At 37.0% G+C, this 11,763-nt stretch overlaps 1 protein-coding gene across 5 annotated transcripts in view; it reads left to right on the forward strand.

Annotated features, from left to right (window-relative positions):
- Positions 1-10,944, forward strand: part of WDR70 (WD repeat domain 70) — a 318,604-nt gene extending 307,660 nt beyond the window's left edge. For all 5 annotated transcript variants that reach the window (XM_060295722.1, XM_060295720.2, XM_070045132.1 and 2 more), the window contains one exon: positions 10,759-10,944. In XM_060295722.1, coding sequence (XP_060151705.1) covers positions 10,759-10,846 — 88 coding nt within the window. In that variant the 3' untranslated portion in view covers positions 10,847-10,944. The remainder of the gene's footprint in view (positions 1-10,758) is intronic.
- Positions 10,945-11,763: the final 819 nt, after the last annotated feature.

An 11,763-nucleotide genomic window follows, 5' to 3' on the forward strand; every position in this document is an offset into this window, starting at 1 on the left:
GCTATTTTTAGATATGGTGATCAGGATAGAACCTCTGCTAAAGTGATCTTTGACTTGAATGAAATGAGGGAATGAGCTGTGCAGATATCCAAGGGAAGAGCATCCTATACGAAGAAAACACTGTACAAAAATGAGAGGCATGTTCATCTGAAATAGATGCTGTATTTTATTGAATTCCTTTGTTGTGTCTCTGTGTATTTCTGCTTTATTTTTGTTTTGTTTTGTTTTTTGGGGGTTTGTTTTGTTTTGTTTTGTTTTTGGCTGCACCTCGTGGCTTGGCTTGCGGGATCTTAGTTCCCTGACCAAGGGACCAAGGATCGAACCCATGTCCCCTGCAGTGGAAGCTCGGAGTCCTAACCACTGGACTGCCAGGGAATTCCCTCTGTATTTCTACTTTGATCAATGAATATGATTATATTACAAAATTCTAGTATTGAATCATCCTCACTTCTTTGGTATGACCCTCACATGCTTATGGTTTGTTCTTTGTCAGGTGTTAGGCTGCCTTCATAAAAATTTTGTATGCTTTCCTTTTCTGTATGTACTCTCAAACTGTTTTGAATACCATTAAATCTACTTTGTAAAAATTTGATAGAATTTACCCATAAAACTGTCGAAGCCTGGTGCTTTTGTGGGGGGGAGGGTGAGTAGTAATTCCTTAATTTTTCTCTTTCTTTTCCATCCCCTTATGGTAAGTAGACTATCTGGATATTCTGACTCTTCTGAGTCTGCTTGGTAATTAATATCTTCTTGGAAAAAAATTCATCCAGATTTTCAGCCTTCTTTAACTAGAATTAATTGAAGCAGAAATTGGTTTTGTTCATTGGTTTCTGTTACCTGATGACATTTTCCTGCATTGTAGGTGGCTTAGTGATATCTACAATTGAATAATATGCTAGTTTAATAGTAGCTCTGCAAAATGGGTAGAACAGGTATTGTCATATCCTTACCTTACATGTGAGGAGACTGAAACTTAGAGACTTGCAATTCACAGTGATTGCAATTAGAATTAGACTTCATTTCTCTTGATCCCTAATTTAATGAGCTTTTCAGAGGACTGTGATCTCTCTTAATATACACCTTTCTACTGCTGCATTTTGCTCCCATCTCTTTCCTTCCACTCAGTTTTGTCACCTTACATTTACTGCATACTAAGTTCATGGCACTGTCTGTGGCATGTGATTTGTTAGCCAGAATTGCAGTGCAGTTTCTCCTGTGTTCACCTGCTACAGTATACTGTTTACTGCCAAGTGGCAGTGTTTGAAGGGAAGCTAATATTCAAAAGGATCTTTTCATAAAGGTCACTGTAATCGAGAATGTGTGTCTGGTTGTTTTTCTTCCCTGCAGTTGACTTGTGTCAGTGATGAAATGAAGATTTACTGTATATTGCTTTATCACAGGAAAGCACAACTAGGTATTACACAAATCTGCCTGCTTGCACATGACACTCACCTTTATTCTCCAGTGATGAGAACAAAGAGTCTTTTAACACTTTACCTTTATTGTTGAGTATTTAAGTTTCATTCCTGGCACTCACAATGTAACAACCATGAAAGTTTTAAAACACAGCAGGATCACAGAGGACTCTTGTTTAGCTATACATGGGAAGATTCAATTACAGTTTCTTGTCAAAAGATGTTGCTGGAGGGAGGGGAAAGGAGCCGGCTGGGGAGTGGGCAGGGTAAAGATCCAGAATGCTATTAGCTTACACATCAACAGGGATAGTTGTGTGTGGGAACCTGAACCCTGGCCAGTAGCCAGACAGCCTGACAGTTCTGTCAGCCATGGTCACTTTCCTTGCCAGATAAGCTGCCATTATTGCTGGTTCAGTCAATTTAATTTTCAGTGTGCATGTCTTGTCTGATACGGGATACGTGGATATGTGTGTATATGCATTAAAATATCATTCCCATCTATAAAGGATACGTTTAAGTCATGTTGAGTTGCTAGGCAATATTTAAAGAGATCACTCTTTGAGTGAGTAAAGATTTATATATTATTTGTGCCAGGAAGAGACATAAACCCACAGAGAAAAATAGTACTTTTTTTTGTGAGTTATGGTTACATGACTGATATCACTGACCACCGTATTCCTATGTAAGGGCCAGTGTTTCTCAAAGTGATTTTGTGGACTGTTTGTGTCAGAGTTGAGGGTAAGAGTGGGAAAGTTAAAAATTCAGATTTCTAGACTTCACCCCAGGCTCATTTAGACTGAGAGATTGGGGCTGGGAATCTGCATCTTAAGAAGTTCTCCAGGTGATTATTTTGCACACTAAAGTCTGGTAATAATAAAAAAAAGTAATTATTTAAAATAAAGTACAAGTGATTAGCCCTTCTGAAAATTCAAATATATGGAATAGATTATTTTGATTATAGAGATTCATACTGAAGATAGTTCATTTACATAGAAGAGTATTTCCCCCAGGGTTTTTAAAAAAACAGCAAGCTGCTATGCTGTATTTAAGATGCAAATTATTTTATCAAATATATGCCACATATAACTTTTGAAAATATGAAGTGAGGAACACCTGATAGCCAAAAGCAAGGTATATGGTAATAATGACACTTTTATATGGTAATGTAAAAACTTTATATATTATTCATTTAATCCTCACAACAGTCCTATGAGGAAAGTGGTATTATTGCTCCAATTTTACGTATGAGGAAATTGAGGCTTATAACTTGACCAAAGCCATACAGATAGCAAGAGGCAGACTTGGGACTTGAACACAGGTGGTCTGGCTTCAAAGTCAAGCTTCTGCTTTTGACTACTACAGTGTACTGCTTCTCATCACAATGCAACTGATAACAGTTATTGGGAAAGTTGAATAATAGTGAAGCCGAAAAGACTATTGTGTGGCATAGTGGAAGAATGCTAGACTAAGAATCGGAAGTCCTGGGGTTTAATTCCTGCTCTGAGACTCACTTACCTTCACTGAGACTATTTCGCCATCTATGAAGTAAGAGAGTAGAGTTACGCTAATGCCCAGCTTTCATATGTGTTTTTGAGTAGAAGTTGTGGCACACCGTTATATGTTTCATAAATGTGAGCTTACAGAGGGCATTTTGATGTTACCTGGGCTGCCTCAGGCCTGTGTGCTCTTCAAAGATCTAATCATTCTAACTTGTTTACCCACTTACTGATAAAGTAGCTAATGGTGATTTTAGAGGGTTCCTTTTGTTTTTCCCTCTTTTTCTTTTTTTTCCCCCCAGTTTCCACAGGTTTCATGTATGTCCCTTTCTCCACCCTCACCCAGTCTTTGAAGTCTCACACAAGCATAATGAGTTAGTATGTCCTACTTAATGAATCTGAGATGTTTTTTAGCTATTTTTAGCTATTTTCCAAAATATTATGTGTTCACTTCCTGAAGAAGATAGAACATTCTTTATCTAGAAATATCTTGTTGCCTCTCATCTTCTTATGCATCCCTAATATTTTTTATGTATAACTGAATCACTTTGCTGTACGCCTGAAACTAACACAACATTGTTAATCAACTATGCTCCAATATAAAATAAAAATTAAAAATAAGTAAATAAATAAACAAATAAAAATTATCTTTGATTAGCTCTTCACCAGAAAGAAGGGACCATTTCAAGTGGAATCTTTTGGTCAAGCCTTTATTTAATCTTAATAATTCTGCAATTGTGACGACTGGGTCAGAGTTCATCTGGGCCGTATTCATTCTAACAGGGTTAACAAGTGTGTCAGATTGTCAAGTCATGGCTATAATTGACTTTGGCTTTGAGGTTTTCCTTCATAATAAACAATGGGCTCTGAGCCAAAAAAGCTTGTGGTTGATAGTCACATACTGATGATTAAGTAAGTATTACAAGTGATTTCCCCTCGTACTCATTCTGTTACCCTGGAGCTCACTTTATGCTTTTTGAATGAATCATATCAGGAGAATATCCATAACTAAAAAGAATTTGACCTGTGGACTTCCCATTGCAGCCAAAGACATTTTGAGACTTCTCTCTGGCCTGAGCATTCAAGGAGTGTAGAAAGCCTAGGTTAGAGCTTAGTCAGAAGAGAAAGGACAGCCTTTGAATCTTTGAAAGGACACTTTGAATCTCTTACACAAACATTGTATCCAAAAAATGCTGTTCGAAAAGATTACAGAGGGAATTTTTATTCATTACTGACTGTTCTATGCAAAATTCCTCTGGATGGAAACGTTGAAGGTGGGACTCCGTTTCTGTTGGGCTTCTGTCACTTTTCTGTAACACACAGTTGCTGGAAAAGACTCCCTTTGTACAAATAACTTTGAGAATTCAGTTTAAAAAATGTTCCAAGGGGGAAATTAATCAGCACAAAGTATCAGCTATTCAGAATGTATAGATTTGAGAAAGACATTTGCTTAAGCTTTTATATGTACTTCATGAAATATTAACTATTAGCAAATGCAGAGTTTACTGAAGCTAAAACAAAAAACCCATCAGCCCTCCTCTGATTAGTTTATTTAATGGTTAGCAGTAAATAACTATGTTGCTATCTAATCTGCTCTCCTTTTCTTGGTAACTCTAGTAAACAAGATGACATATATAGTCAAGTGAAAAATGTTTACTATTTGCCAAGTGAGTTAATCAAACTGGAAAATACAAGTTTCACATCAGCCTTCTGTAAGTTTAAGTTTTCAGTTAACACTTAGAAAAATGGGTAAATGTAGACAGTAAATCAATGAAATAAATAGTCTGGATAAAGCTGATTTCAATAAGGTGGATACTTTAATGGTTCTCAGCGAGGCTTACCTTATCCCCATTAACCTGTTGAGCACACACAGTGCTTTGGCTTAATGGAATGTTCCCCTTACCTTCTTTTTCTTCAGGTCAGTCCCTTTGTAGGCTTTCGTTTTGGGCAACTGAAGTAAGTCTGCCATGAGGTTGTACATTTGAGTTGACAACTTCCTATCTCTTGAGAAAGGAGGTAATAGAATTACGCAGGAACTGCTTAAATAGGAGGAGACAGGGAATGGCTGGTAATGGAAATGCTTTCTTGAAGCAGTAGAATATATTTTTTGCACATTATTTATTTAGATGTGTATTTCTTGAGTTACTGCCATGTCTTCAGTGCCCATTTGGTTTGGTTTGTTCTACTTTTCCTCATGGAAGCACCCAAAAGAGTCTATGTTAAGATCAGTGTATAAATTCCATTTCTTCAAGCAGCCCAGAAAGGAATACATTTTATGTCGCCAGTGACAAGGTTAGAAGGGGCTTAGAGGGTTTTGTTGTTTATTTGTTGGTTTTCTATTGGTTTTAAAAGTAGGAATTTCTGGACCAGCTTTTAAGTGCTCTCAAAACATTTTATCTTTTTGTATGTGTCATTTTGCTCTTGCTTGACATTGTTGATTTATTTTTATAGTAGTTTTCTATGTCAAGGGCAAATTAGGCCATCCCCAGGAAGAAATCTCCTGGTTCTGTTCCTAACTCTGCTGGAAGTTGCCTAATCATCTCTGTTCTTCATTGTCTTGAAAAGTGGTGACTAAAGAAGTCTGTTTTAAATGCCCTAAATAATCCTGAACTGATTTTATTTTTTATTTTTTTGGTCTTCCTCATATATGGATTTCCAAAAAATCTCAAAAGAAAAACTGCTGGAAATAAATTTAAAGATAAAAATTGCTGACAAGAAAGAATAGCTACAAATTTTAAAGCTGTAATTCTCTCACTTTGCTTCTATAAAACACTGGCATTCCCTAGACTAGACAGAGATATTCATTGTGCTAAAGTCAGATAATACTTTTTTGAAGAACCTGGTCTTTATTCAGCAGACAACATACAGCTGTTATGGAAGGTGCTGAACTATGCTGTAAGAATGTTGGTTTTGGGGGCAGGATGGATTGGAATGAGGGAAACTTCCTTCCGTGGGCCACGTCTCCCTTCACCTCCCCATGCCATACTCCTGAGAATGAAAGACTGCTCCTTAAAGGGTGGCCCTGTGAGACTGAAACCTCAGGCTTCATTCCGTCACCAGGCCTTTAGTAGCATCATACAGGGCCAGCTTCTCTAGATGTGAAAAATATTTTCCTGCAGTTGGAGGAAGCTCATCATGTGTAAAAGTTTATGTTAAGAAGACAGATTCTTACTCCACAGTCTGGTCTCAGCGCCCTGCTTTCAGAGCCTTTCTTTTCCAAGCAAGGGGAGGGATGGAACTGCCAGCAGACGCTACTCACAGTGTGCTCCACCAGCCAGTGCTGACAAGATAAGCTTAGAAAATTTTATAGCAATTTGATATATTTATCGAATCTAATAAAAATTTTGGATCTGTATTTTGTAGTCTTTTAATTTTTCTAGAAATATTTATCTGCAAGTGGTGGGAAATTAGAAAACAAAGTCTGGCCTTGCACCACAGATGGTTTGAGAAGCAGTGCTTTAGGCATGGCCCCAAGTTGGAGGCTAAGGCCCTTTCCAAGGTGCCCCCTTTTTTGTCCCAGGAAGGGGGTTCATTCTTCCTTATTCCCAAGTTCAGGAGCCTACTGTTGTCTTTTTAATTTTGGTAAAATACACATAACATAAAATTTACCATCTTAACCATTATTAAGTGTACATTTCGGTGGTGTTAAATACATTCACGTTGTTGTGCAATCTCCAGAACTCTTTTCATCTTGCAAAACTGAAATTCTGTACCCACTAAATAACCACTCTTCACTTTAATCTGTTGATTTCGTCTTTTGATGTACAGTTTTTAATTTTGATGCAGTCCAGTTTACCTATTTTTGTTGTTGCCTGTGCTTTTGGTGTCATGTCAAAAAAATCATAGCCAAATCCAGTGTCATAAAACTTTCCTCTATGTTTTCTTCCGAGAGTTTTATAGTTTTTTCTCTTAGGTTTGGGTCTTCGATCCATGCTGATTTAATTTTTGTATATAGTGTAAGGTAAGGGTCCAGTTTCATCTCATATGGATATACAATTTCCCCAACATTATTTGTTGAAAGGAGCCTAGTTCTTACACTCAGTTATTATCTACCTGGGCAGCGAAATGAAAGGAAAAGTGGTATGCAAGCATTGCTGGGAAAATTTGGACACTGATTTATGCCTTGATTTTGGCAGTTTGGGGAAGGGGAGCATGGCTGTTGAATGCTAAGTGGAACATGAAAGCTAAGTGTCATGATTTGATGTTGTGTATACATAATATGGCTATTTTGCTGACAACATTGTTATTAGTTCAAAAGTGGAATTTAAAATAAATTCATGTAGTTTCACAAAGGAGACCATTCAACCTTCCAAACAAGTTGCTATCCCTTAAGTTAAAATACCTGGAGAGGAAAAGAAAACTGTCGTGGTCTGGTAATTGAAAGTGACAGTCGAAGTGACCCTGGTATGAACATTTTCTCAGTGAATTTTGCTGAGTTCGGTGCTCAGGGCGAGGGAGGTTACCTCCTTTGAAAACCTAATCTCTTTCTTTTCCTTTTGCCTTGGCTTCTAGGAAATTTAGTGCTAAGTTTTATGCTCAGTTACATACCTTTTTGTTCTTTTGTTCTTGACCTTTGACTCATTTTTTTGTTTTGACTTTCTTTATAAGTTAGTTACAATGAAGTACAAAATGCACTCATTTCAAGTCTTGACAAATGTATACACCTGTGTAATCACCACTTCAATCAAGATTATAGAATGTCTCCGTTCCCCCAAAATGTTCTCCCATGCTTCTTTGCCGTCATTACTCCCTTTCTGTCCCTTGTTAAATAGTTCCATTGATTCTGTGCCCTTCAATGTTAGCCACCAACCTACTAAAAATACTTCTGGAAGTAGGTGGATTATTTTAAAAAGTGACTACATAAATGAAATAGCCTTTTCAAGCTCTAGGTTTTCTTCCCGTGACCTGTCATTCAGTTTCCTTTTTTATATCCAAAAAAAGCAGCACTGCAACTTCTTAAGTACTTAAGTCTCATTGCAGCTAACATTGATGAGCTATGAAACATTGCCAGGTATCTTTAGAAGATCATGTTATTTTTATTCCCTTAGAAATTAAGTAGCTAATTCTAAGGACTGTTTTTTTTAAACTTCCAACACATTTTATTACAAAATAGGTAGAAGAACATTATCTCAGAATAAAGGACAGTCATTTAACTTAAACACATTTTAACTCACGGTAAAATTCACAGTATTGCCTTTGGGGTTTTTGTTTTTGCAATTTTTGGAATGTATGGTTACAAACATCCTTATTACACACAGCACCGTGGATGATGCTGAACGGAAGAAACCAGGCACAGAATAGTGAACACTCTAGGCATCATACAGAGACAGGACAAACACAGGTGGGGCTGATCTATGTGGCCAGAAGTCAGGATATGGTTACGCTGGGTCTGGGGTTAGTTACTGGAAGGGAGTATGAGGGGCTTCGGAGGTGCTCTTCATACTCTGTTTCTTCATCTGGGTGTTGGTTTCATGACATGTCCAGTTTGTGAAGATCCAGAAAACAGTACATTTATGACCTATGCACTTTTCTATTTGTATTATACTTGAATTAATGTTAAAACACACACTTCATCATTGTCTACCCTGGGGCTTTAGTCCTTTGGGACCCACTAATCAGGTTCAACCTCCACATTTGGTAGAGGAGGAAACTAAACCCCTGAGAGGGGAAACACCTGTTCTAGGTGACAGAGCAAGTCAGTGGCCAAACTGGGAATGAATCCCCCACCTGAGGCTTAGCTCAAGGACTACTTACAGCTTCAGGCTTCCAAAGGATTTTTTAAACCAGACAAATTTGTTCCTGTACAGGTTTGTCTATACCCAAGGGCTCGACATCTTTGCCAGAAGACGAAACATGTCATGAGCACCAGTTGCCTTGTTGTAGCATCTTAGAAAGCCAGTGGCCTGCTTTCTAGTAATTCAGCAACTCATGACCTATGAAAATCTGCAGCTGGTTTTGGAAATGTTAGGGCTATGACTTGTTTATAGATGTCATAACAGTGTCTTGAAGTGACAACAAGAAATATAACCAACTGGATTGTGTATGGGGACAGCTTGGGCTCTCTAGGCAGGTAACTGGAGAGACAGGAATTGTGACTGACTTATGCATGAGGAATTCTAGTACATGCTTGCATCAGAACAACATCAGCGTGGAATGTGGATGGTTTATACTTCTTCCCCAGGATAATAAAGGAAGAGCAAGAAGTAATGTAAGGGTTTTTTTATTTTCCTTCCAGTTTTATTGAGATATAATTGACATACAGCACTGTATAAGTTTAAGGTGTACAGCATAATTATTTGACTTACATGGATCATGAAATGATGACCACAATAAGTTTAATTAATGAACATCCATCATCTCATACAGACACAAAATTAAACAAAGTTTTTTCCCTTGTGATGAAAACACTTAGGATTTACTCTTAACAACTTTCATATATAGCATAAAGCAGGGTTAATTATATTTATCATGTCGTACATTACCTCCCTAGTACTTATTTGTCTCCTAACTGGTAGTTGTTACCTTTTGACTGCCTTCCTCCAATTCCCCCTCCCTCAATCCCCGCCACTGATAACCACAAATCTGATCTCTTTTTCTATGAAATTGTTTGTTTGTTTGTTTTGAAATACAGTTGACCTAAAACACTATGTTCCTGGTACGCAACATAGAGATTTGATATTTCTATACATTTCACAGTGAGCATCATGATAAGTCTAGTTACTATCTATCATCATACAAAGATATTACGTAATTATCAACCCTATTCCCCACTCCATACATTTCACACCAGTGTCTCATTTATTTTATAACTGTAAGTTTGTACCTCTTTATCTCCCTCACCTATTTCTCTCCTCCCTATACCTCCCCTCCGGCAACCACCTGTTTAGTAATACAAGGTTTTAACCCTGTTTCACTTGCCAAATAAAAGGAATTATTGACATTATTTTTACCATTCTGCAATTACCTTACTATTATGAATTGAACTCTAAATGATGATAAGCTAAAGTATTTCATCTTCAGATATCATGCTTTAATGTTTCCTCATAATGCAGTAGAGCTGCTTTTAAAAGGAAATCAGCAGTAGCATGACTGAAAGGGGCATAAATTATGACCATTTGATATTTTCTTGCAATTATTTTCTGTGTGAACGATGTAAAAAGGAGTGTCACTGAACCAGGTATGTTTACAAAACACAGCAGGTCCTAATGCAAAGATTGCTTGATGTACCGTGTGCCAGTATTACAGCAGTGATACGCAGTGTTATGTCCTAAAATGCTTGTCATTTCCGTGCACTGATCTGGGTGTTTGGTGGAAGGAATGTTCATTTGTTTTGTTTTTTATTTTTGCTGCCAGGCTCAAATTACTATATATGTTATCTATTATTTTAAACTCATTAAATAAGAAAACTATTGACTCAGATTCTCCTGTTTGTGTGCACCATAATCACGTGTACTTGGACTGCTGTACTTAAGTCTAGGAACAGCCCAGGGAGTTATAAATAAAGACTGTGTAGATTCTTGCTTGGTGACTATAGTTTGGCTCCCCCGAGCAGTACTGGTTAAACTGAGGGTGGTTAATGGATGTATGAGTTTCCACTGACTTTGATAACATTTTCATTTTATTGAAGGAAAGGACAACATACATAGTCTGCCACAGAAGGAAGAACCTTTAAAAGAATCTGAACATAATTAAATTTCCATTATCCTTTTCTTTGCCAGAAGTTTAATGCTTATCTACTAATTGAGATATAATTGATTCCCCAAATGTGCTTCCACTTGTTGAAAGTAGCAAAGTCTAATGCACACTTGCTGAGTAAATTTTTCCTCTCCTCTTTAACTTTCTTTTAGGACTCAGCCCAAAACCATGTTTGCCCAAGTTGAATCTGATGATGAGGAAGCAAAGAATGAGCCGGAATGGAAAAAACGTAAAATTTGAGGAATCTCATGTGAGAGCTGTTTGCATGAGGGGGAGGGATATTGAACAGGTTTGGGTTTTTTTTTTTTTAATGAAATAAAAAGACATTTTTATGATCAGGTTTTTGTCCTTTGTATTATTGAACCATTCAAAAGATTGGTAGCTACTCTTCAGTAAAATTGTGCTTACATTTTCTTACCTACAACTATTAAACCGTATTATAAGTAAATAAGAAACCGATTCTTAGCTTATTACCAAGTACTTTAGGTATTTGGAAACTTTATTCAACAGTGATTGGTCTTGTACAGATTGTTATAACCTTGGGGGAGGGGAAGGTACATTGAGATGTACGTCTGTCTTGAGCAATTCTAGGAGCACAATATGGAAATGGACATCAAAACGTTTAATATCTCTGTATAATTTCACACCAGTTGTTTACATGACTAAATAATTAGGCTGAGTTCAAACTAAAAGTATTGCCATACTAGGAAAGAATGTGTATCTGATTATCTTTCAACATCAGAAAGCAGTGATTAGGACTTAGGAAGCAGGCTTTGAAGTCAGACCGATGTGGGTTCAAATCCAGGCTCTGCTCTTTACTGTGTGGGTCACCTTGGGAGAGTTATTAAGCGTCTCTCTTCTAGACTCAGGTGATAATAGTGTAACCTTGATAGGTTTGTCAAAAGGATAAGACATCCTTGTAAAGCGTTTAGTATAGCACCTGACACGCAGTAAATATACACTAAATATTTGCTCTTTTAAAATAGAGCTAATGATATTGACTTTGCCTGATTTTTATCAGTATTAATTTTTAAAAGTATAGAAATGCTTTGTAAATGTAAAAGCTGTATAAGTAGAAGACATTAAAAATCATTCTGAATGGTCTTTGTGCTTTTGACTAGAAAACTAAAACAAAAGTCGGCAGTTTGTCCAAAGTA

This window comes from Globicephala melas, chromosome 3 (genome assembly GCF_963455315.2).
Source record: "Globicephala melas chromosome 3, mGloMel1.2, whole genome shotgun sequence".
Lineage (NCBI taxonomy): Eukaryota > Metazoa > Chordata > Mammalia > Artiodactyla > Delphinidae > Globicephala > Globicephala melas.